This window comes from Chrysochloris asiatica, unplaced genomic scaffold, assembly GCF_000296735.1.
Source record: "Chrysochloris asiatica unplaced genomic scaffold, ChrAsi1.0 scaffold00066, whole genome shotgun sequence".
Classification (NCBI taxonomy): domain Eukaryota; kingdom Metazoa; phylum Chordata; class Mammalia; order Afrosoricida; family Chrysochloridae; genus Chrysochloris; species Chrysochloris asiatica.
The window spans coordinates 9,753,978-9,763,869 of NW_006408584.1; the positions used below are offsets into that span (position 1 = coordinate 9,753,978).

The 9,892-nt window shown below is 38.1% G+C and overlaps 1 protein-coding gene across 1 annotated transcript in view; it reads left to right on the top strand.

Moving 5' to 3' along the window:
- The window catches only part of LOC102829195 (serine/threonine-protein kinase Nek1-like), a 277,499-nt gene that overhangs the window by 45,858 nt on the left and 221,749 nt on the right, over nt 1–9,892 (top strand). Inside the window, 1 exon segment of the mRNA XM_006864548.1 lies at nt 1,388–1,545. Within this exon segment, the coding sequence (XP_006864610.1) occupies nt 1,388–1,545 (158 nt within the window).

Genomic DNA, 9,892 nt, shown 5'->3' on the forward strand with positions numbered 1-9,892 from the left:
CCATGGGCTGCCAAAAGAACCAACAGATCTGTGTTGGAAGAAGTGTAGCCAGAGTGCTCCTTGGAGACCAGGATGGCCAAACATCATAATCTCTCTTATTTTGGACATATTGTCAGGAGGGACCAGTCACTGGAGAAGGATATCATGTTTGGTAAGGTAGAGGGTCAGAGTAAAAAGAGGAAGACCCCAAGTGAGATGAATGGGCAAAATGGCAGCATCAGTGAGCTCAAGCGTGGCAACAATAGGGATGTTGGTCTAGGATCAGGCAATGTTTCGTTCTGCTGTGCATAGGGTTGCTATGAGTCAGTACCGACTTGATGGCACCTAACAACAACAACTACAGATATGGTTGTAGAGTCCTGGTATGGTTCTGTAACATAAGCATTGGACTGTTAACCACAAGGTCAGAGGTTCAAACTCATGAACTGCTCCTCGAAAACCCTATACAAGGCCACTATGAGTCAGAACTGACTCATTGGCACTTAACAGCAACAACAGATATGATTATATATTTATTGTTGCTGTGTCATCGTGTCAGTTCCAATGCATAGTGACTCTGTATAATGTTTTTGAGGAGCAGCTGGTGAGCTTGAACTGCTGACCTCGCAGTTCAAATGACTTTGCAGTCTGGCGCATTAACCTACAGTGCAACACCAGGACTCCAATTATATATTAGATATATGTATATATCTATGTCAGAAATAATTACATTTTTTTCTACATAAAATAATTGCCAAATGAACTTCTAAAATCAATAGAAATTGTTTAAGATTTAAAGGAAGCATATTGTTTTGTGGTTCTGTAAAATAAGCCCTGGATTGCTACTGTAAGGTTGGTGGTTCAAAACCACCATCTGCTGTTAGTAGGAATGAATATGTAACTTAATGGTATTGAAATTTATATTCTGAATTTGAAAATTTGTAAAACAATGAATTTTTAAAAAAAGTATTATTTAACAACTTTCTTGAGGTGTAATTCACATGCTATGCAATTGACCCAGTTAATGGTTTTAATATGAAGAAGCTTCAAAAAGTTTGTGGGAAAATGGAGTTAAGAGATAATGGAATTTTCCGTGAACTTTTTGATGCCCCCTCGTATATTCCTAGATGTGTGTAATCATAATCTCAATCAATTACAGGAACTTTTTTCAATGAGAAATTTCAGCATGTTAGACGAGGGTGCCTCTTCTTTTAAAAAATTGTTTCAGTATAGAAGAGTAATAAAGTATTTGTATGTGTTTTGGCTATGGTTTTTTTATGAAAAGTTTCTAATTGAATGCTGTTAATGATTATGAAGACTTCGAAGTGTGCTGGCTTGAAGAATTTTCAATTAACAATTTAATATAAAAAACTACTGGAAAAAAAATTCTTCCTTTCTTTTCACACAGCAAAAAGACCAGCTTCAGGACAAAGCTTGGCTTCTGTTATACCTAGTCAGAAAATTACAAAGCCTGCTGCTAAATATGGAGTACCTTTAACAGCTAAGAAATATGGTGATGTGCATAAAAAATTACATGAAAAGAAACCACTCCAAAAATATAAACAGGTATGATCATGTTATAAATGATATGCTTATAACAAATCAGTTTAATATTATATTATTACAGCTCAATTCAGTTATCTTGTACTTTATGCTGTTTCACTAGTGTTCAAATAAGAAGCCTTACAAAAGTCATCAAGACATGTTAAGTAAATACATTAAGTGGTGGTAGAAGCATCAAGTAAAGTAATTGTTTCAGTAAAAAGAAAATGAAATAATTTTGTATAATCCATGTAAAGTCATTTGTTCTTATGTATAAAAGAAGTAAATATCTATGTTGTTGTTACGTGTCATTGAGTCAGTTCTGACCCATAACAACCCTGTGTAGGTTTTCCGAGGAGCAGCTGGTGAGCTTGAACCTTTGACTGTGCGGTTCAAATGACTTTGCATTCCAGCGCATTAACCCACAGTGCCACACCAGAACTCCAAATGTATTATATAGTGCGTGAATAATTTCTTTTAGAAAAATCAGCACAAAGCTGGTACCTAAGAGCTGAAGGTTGAAGAGATCCCAACTCTTTTTCAATATGGTATATACCACTCCATAGCCCTTTATGTCAATCACCACTCCTCCCTTCCCAGAGTTCTGAAATACACTGCAATGCCTCACAAAACTCCCAATTTTCAAAGAAATGGCTGGCACAATTGTGGAGACTAGCAAGTTCCAAATCCTTAATTTACAGATCAGTCTGGAGGATTCTTCTCATCCACATAGTCTCAGGAGCTGAGGAACCCAAATCGACAGGCCAGATGACAGGCTGTTGATGGTCAAGGCTATTGGAGCTGGTGAATCAGATCATGTGATGGACTGAAAGTCCCATAAGCCAGAGGTCAAACTTAATGAACCCAGATACCCAATCTTGTCCTTTAAGGAGCATTCTGGCTGTACTTCTTCCTACACAGATTTGTTTGTTCTTCTGGCAGTCCATAGTACTTTTAAAATTTTTCACCAACATCGTAACTCAAATGCTTCGATTCTTCTGCAGTCTTGCTTATTCCTTGTCCAGCTTTCCTTGACCATAGCTTGGGTCAGGCGTGCCTTAAACTGACATAATTGCTCTTGAACACTTTAAAGAGAGTTCATGCAACAGATTTGCCCAATGCAATATGTCATTTGGTTTCATACTGCTACTTTCGTGAGTGTTGACAGTAGATCCAAGCAGAACAAGTCTTGTACAGCTTCAATCTTTTCTCCATTTATCATGATGTTATTTACTGGTTCAGTTATGAAAATTTTTGTTTTCTTTACATGGAAGTGTAATTCATACTGAAGGCTGTGATATTTGATCTTCATCAGTAAGTACTTTAAGTCCTTTTCAGTTGCAGCAAGCAAGGTTGTATCATCTGTATATCACAGGTTATTAATGAATCTTCTTCCATTTCTGACATTCTTCTTCATATAATCCAACTTCTTGAATTGTTTGCTTAGCATATAGATTGTGTAAATATGGTGAAAGAATATAACTTGGTACGCATCTTTTCTGATTTTAAACCATTGAGTGTCCTCTTGACTGCCTCTTGGTCTATGTACAGGTTCCTCAGGAACACAATTAAGGGTTCCAGAATACTTATTCTCCGCAATGTTGTCCATAGCTTGTTATGATCCACATAGTTGAAAGCCTTTGCATAATCAGTAAAGCACAGGTAAACATCTTTCTGGTATTATCTGCTGTCAGCCAAGATCCATCTGTTATCTGCAATGATATTCCTTATTCTACATCCTCTTCTGAATCCAGCTTGAACCTCTGGTAGTACCATGTCTGCGTAGTGTTATAAATGTTTTTGAATTATCTTTAACAACATTTTTATTGCTTGTGGTATTAATGATATTGTTCAGGATTTCCACATTCTGTTGGATCACCTCACTTTGAAATGGGCACAAATATGGATCTCTTCCAATTGATTATCCAGGTAGCTGCCTTCCAAATTTCTTGACATAGATGAATGTGTGCCTCCAGCACTGCATCACTTTGTTGAAAGATTTCTATTGGTATTCTATCAATTCCTGGAGCCATGTTCTTTAACAATGTTTTCTGTGTACCTTGGAAAATGTTCTTCAGTACCATTGGTTCTTGATCATATGTTAGCTCCTGAATTGGTTGCTTACCAACCACTTCTTTTTGATACAGTGACTGTGTATTACATCCATCTTTTTTTAATGCTTTCTGCATCATTCAGTATTTTACCCATAGAATCCTTTGATATTATAAGACGGAGGGTTGGATTTTTTCTTCATTTTCCTCAGCTTGAGATATGCTAAACATGTTCTTCCTTTTTGGTTTTCCAACTGCAGATATATTTGCACATTTCATTATAATAACTTTGTCTCCTCGGCCTGTTCTTTGAAATTTTCAGTTTGGTCCTTCTACTTTCTCATATCTTCCATATTCTTTAGCATCTCTACATTGGAGAGCATGTTTCAGACATCCATTTTGGTCTTTTACTTCTTTCTTGTCTCCTTAATGACTTTTGCTTTCTTCATATCTGGTGTTCTTGATGTTATCCTAGAACTATTCGGGTCTTTGGTCATTAATGTCTAATGCATCAAATTTGTTCTTGAGATGATCTGTAAATTCAAGAGAGATATGTTCAAGGTTGTATTTTGACTCTTGTGGACTTGTTTTAATTTTCTTGAGCTTCAGCCTGAACTTGCATATGAGCAATTGATGGTCTGGTCCACAGTCTGCCCCTAGCCTTCGTTTGGCTGATGATATAGAGATTTTCCACTGTCTTTTCCTGCAGATGTAGTGTATTTCATCTGGTGAGGTCCAAGTGTGTAGTCATCTCTTAGATGTTGTTTAGAAAAAGTATTTACAATGAGTAACTTATTGGTCTTGCAAGGTTCTGTCATGTGATCTCCAGCATTGTTCTGTCACCTTGGTCATATTTTCCAGTGACTAGTCCTTCCTCTTGTTTTCCAACCTTTGTATTCTAATCACCAGTAATTATCACTGCATCTTGATTGCAAGGTTGATCAATTTCAGACTGAAGGCATTGATAGAATTCTCCAATTTCATCATCCCTGGCTATATTGCTTAGTGCATAAATTTGAATCATAGTGGTATTAACTGGTCTTCCTTGTGACCCTGTGGATCAGGCAGCAGAATTCCTCAAAATAGATCTTGAAATATTCTTGTTGGTAATGAATGCGACATCATTCCTCTTCTATTTGTTATTTCTGGCATAGTAAACCATCTGAATGTCATTCAAAATGGACAATATTAGTGCCTAAGTTATCTATGTTTATGCATTCCATTTCCTTTTTGACAGCTTCCTAGATTCATACTTCATACATTCCATATTTCAGTTTTAATGGATGTTTACAACTTTTTTTTCTCATGTTTAGTTGTGCCCCATCAGCAATTAAGATCCCATACGCCATCCACTTTATCATGGTCAACTCTATTTTGAGGAAGCAGCACTTTCCAAGCTGTATTATTTTTTATTTTTTAAAAGATTTTATTGTAAATTGAGTAATAGTTTACATAGGAGAGCATTAACTTTACATTCATCCTATTGTATTTTGTTTCATTGCAATGTTTATAATCTTCTCATGCATCATCATTTAACAGCATTTGCTTCCAATCCCTGTTTTTTTGTTTGTTTGTTTTTTTGGATGTACTCCTAAGCACTCAGGAATATATAACCATTCAAACAACCAAAGGGTATATATCCTGCACACCAGCCCCCCGGCCACCAGCACATGGCCCCTCTCCCTCCTTGAGTCTGGAATCCCTAGCCACTCCATCTCTCCCTGTCATAGTCTCTGCCTCCATCTTGGTGTTGCTGCTTCTCTGGAACACTCTACTTTTCTCCCTTGAAGGTCCCAGGGTCCTCCACTCCTGAAGTGCAAGATCAACCATGCCCCTCCTTTTGTTACAAAATGTCTACCTTTACATTTGCAACATTCACAACCAGTCCTGATAACAAGTAATAATTCACTATTGAACCACAAGAGCCTTATCCCCATCTCCTTTCACCAGTCCTGTCTAGACAGGTTGGAAACCACTCAGTGGAGATTCTACCTTCCCTCGCAACCTCTGAAACTAAGCTCCCTCTTGAAGACTTACTGCGTTCCTTTGTAGACCCCTCCCCCCATTTTGGGTAGCCAGCATCTAAGTTGCTCATCTCTGTCAACCCTGTGTGCAGAGAACGGGTGGTAATAATCCTTACTGTAAAGATTCGTTCCCTCTTTTAAGTTACTACATCCATAAGTATAGATCAAGTTCATCAAATTGCAGCAGATGACACTTTGTCCTCTTCTTTCTTCTTCAAGTCGAGTTCTTATTATCTAGCCATTGAAGCCAGGTCAAATGGATACTATCTGCAAGTATGGGTGTTCTTGTGCTCAGCTGGATGCTTCACTCTCTGCTCTAGTCCTCTATGGCTCTGTCACTGCCTCTGGGCCCAGGAGTCCCCGGGTCTTGCCATACTGCTGGCCATCCAGGTCTCCACCTGGGTTTACGGGGGTCTGTTAAATGTGGTTGGGCTTAGCTCGCAACTTCTTTGCTGTTTTTTTCCCCCCTCTTCCTTTATTACCCCTTTGATTTTGAACAATTGTCCATACCATCATAGTGAGTATATCTTACTAGTGTTTTTGGTCTCCCTGTGTACCTATCTGGAGTCCTGGTGTGGTGCTGTGGGATAATGCACTAGACTGTAAGGTAGGGTTTAACCGTAAGGTTGTTGTTGTTATGAAGTGCCGTCAAGTCGGTTCTGACCCATAGCGACCCTGTATAGGGTTTCCAAGGAGCATCTGGTGAGCTTGAACTGCCGACCTTGTAGTTTAAACGGCTTTGCAGTCTGGCGCATTAACCCACAGCACCACACCAGGACTCCTATAAGTAAAGACTCTTGTAAAATACCTTTGAGTCAGTTCAGACTCATAGCAACCCTATGTAGGGTTTCCAAGGAAACCTTGAACTGACGACCTTGTGGATCACAGTCCAGGGCTGATGCTACAGTACCAAACCAGAACAGCCAGGGAAATTCTATCAGACTGTAAGGTAGGCATGTCAAATTCACCAGCGACTTCCTAGAAACCCTATATGGGGTTGCTATGAGTTGAAACAGACTTGGTGCACTTAAGAAAAACAAGCAACATGTACCTATCTACTTCTTGGTTAAAAGAGGTTGAGTCCCTTTCCAGACCTGCATGGTAGTCAAGGGACACAGTCTCAGGTTCCTCCAGTCACTTTATGACCAGTAAGCCTGGCCTTTTTAAAAAATACATTATATTGAGTTTTGTTCCCCACTTTATGCTGCTCTATCCAGGCCCTTCTAATGTGATCCTGTTCAGAGCTGGGCACCATCCATTACATTACATGTTCCATTGGTCTCTCCATGTGCGGAAGAAAGAAGAGTGATGAGAACTGAAGATGCATTGATTTCAAGCATCTTCAGTTCTCATCACTCTTCTTTCTTCCGCACATGGAGAGACCAATAGCTAGACTCCTCAGGAGCTTTTAATATATTTCAGATGCTACTCACCAAAGTAAGACGTACAACATTGTCTTTGTGAGCTATGTTATGCCAATTGGCCATGGTGTTCCACTGATCTTTTTTTTTTTAATGTTTTATTGTGAATTATTTGATAGTTTACATGGGAGAACATTAGCTTTACATTCATCCTATCGTATATCGTTTCACTGCCATGGTTACAATGCCCTCCATGCATCATCAAGCAACCAAAGGGTATACCCTGCAAGCCTGCCCCTTGGTCATCAGCATACAGCCCGTCTTCCTCTCTGGGTCTAAAGTCCCCCGCCGCTCCATCTCACCACGTCATCTTCTCTGCCTCCATCTCTGGCATCACTGTTTCTCTGGGTGGGGTCCTGCTCTCCGCTTTTCTCCCTTGATGGTCCCAGGGACCTCTACTCCTGGACTGCAAAGTCAATCACTCCCCTCGTTTTGCTACAAAACATCTACCTTTACATTTCCAACCCTCACAGTCAGTCCTGATAGTAATTAGTCACTATTGTACCACAGGAGCCATATCCCCATTTCTTTTCATCAGCCCCACCCAGACAGATTGGATACTATTCAGTGGAGATTCTACCTTCCTCTGTTGATCTTTGTATCTTTTGTTGTACCACTTCCAGACTGTTTTGACCACTGTAGCTGTGTAGTAATTTTTGAAACCAGGGAGTGAGAAGCTTCCAACTTTGTTGTTCTTCTTGAGTAGTGCTTTGCTTATCTGAGGTCTCTTGCCTCTCCATCTAAAGTTAGTGATCATTTTTTTTCCATCTCTTTAAAGAATGATATTGGATTATGAATTGGGATTACATTATACTTATAGATTGCTTTGGGTAGTATTGACATTTTCAGAATATTAAGTCTTTTTGTAAATCTCTTTCGGTTTCTTGTAGGGTTATATAGTTTTCTTTATATAGGTCTTTTGTTTCTCTAGTTAGATTTGCTCTCAAGTATTTCATCTTTTGGGTGGCTATTGTAAATGGTATTATTTTCCTAATTTCCTTTTCAGAGTTGTCTTTATTAGTATAGACGAATCCAACTAATTTTTGTATATTGATTTTATACCCTGTTGCTTTACTGAATCTTCCAGTGAGTTTTAGTAGTTTTTATGCTGAGTCTTTGGGATTTTCTGTGTATAAGATAATTCATCTGCAAATAGAGTTTTACTTCTGTTTTTGCCCATTTGGATTCCTTTAATTTCCCTTTCTTGTCTTATAGCTAGCTCAAGCTTAGACTTCTGACATGGTATTGAATAAGAGTGGTGATAAAGGTCATCCTTGTCTGGTTCCTCTTCAAAAAGGGAATGTTTTCAGTGTCTCTCCATTGAGAGCAATTCTGACTGTTGGATTTGTATATATGCTCTTACTAGTGTTTAGGAATTTCCCTTGAGTTCCTATTTTTCTGAGTTTTTTGGTTTTTTTTTTTTATCAAGAGTGAATATTGGGTTTTGTAAATTGCCTTTTTCTCTATCAATCGATGTAATCATGTGGTTCTTTTCCCTTTTTTATTTATATGCTGAATTATGTTGATTATTTTTCTAATATTGAACCATTCTTTCATCCCTGGAATTAATCCCGCTTGGCCATGATGTATTATTTTTTTGATATGTTGTTGAATTCTATTGGCAAGATTTTATTGAGAATTTTTACATCGGTGTTTATGAGGGATTTGTTGTTGTTGTTATGTGCCGTGGAGTCAGTTCCGACTCATAGCGACCCTGTACAGGGTTTCCGAGGCTGGAAATCTTTATGGGAGCAGAAAGCCTCATCTTTCAACCGCGGAACAGCTGGTAGTTTCAAACTGCTGACCTTGTGGCTCGCAGCCCGATTTGTAACTACTACTCTACCAGAGCTCCTTTTATGAGGGATATTGGTCTATAATTTTATTTTTTATTGATTTCCTTGCCTGATTTTGGTATGAGGGTTTTACTCACTTCATAAAAGGTATTAGGAAAATATCTATCGTTTTCTATATTCTGGAATAGTTTCAGTAAATTTGGTGTCAGCTCTTTTCTGAATGTCTAGTAAAATTCAACAGTAAAGCCATCTGACCCTGGCCTTTTTTAATGTTGGGAGTGTTTTAATGATCTGATCAATTTCTTTTGTTACAGGTCTGTTCATATTTTCTACTTCACTCTATGTTAGTTTAGGTAGGTTGTGTTTTTCTAAAAATGTATCTATTTCCTCTAGATTTTCAAATTCGTTGGTGTAAAACTCTTAATAATATTCTGTTGTTATCCTTTTTATTTCCATTGGTTCTGTTGTGATACCACCCATATGGTTTCTTATACATGTTATTTGTGCCTTCTTCCTCTTTCCTTTTGTTATATTTGCCAGTGGATTGTCAGGTTTTTAAAATCCTTTCAAAGAACCAGCTTCTTGTCTTGTTGGTTCTTTATATTGTTTTTCTGCTTCCTAATTCATTTATTTCTGCTCTAATATTTATTACTTTTCGTCTTCTCTTTAAAGAATGAAGTTGGAATATGGATTGGGAGTGTATTATTCCTTTAATTTGCTCTGGGTAGTATTGGCCTTTTCAGCAGCCTCGTGTGCATGTGTAAATTGGACAGTGAATACATAAGGATGATCACAGAATAATCAATGCATTTGAGTTATGGTGTCAGAGAAGAATATTAAAAGTACCATGAACTAACAGAAAAACAAATAAATATGTCTTGGAAGAAGTACAGCTAGGATAGCTAGAATTTGTCTTTTATGCTTCGGTCATGTTGTCAGGGGGTACTAGTCAATGGAGAGGGACATCATGCTGTTAAAGCAAAGGATCAGTGAACAATAAAACGACCTCCAATGAGATGAATTAGCAAAGTGGCAGCACAATGAGTTCAAACAATTGTGAGGATGGTGCTGGACCAGGTAGC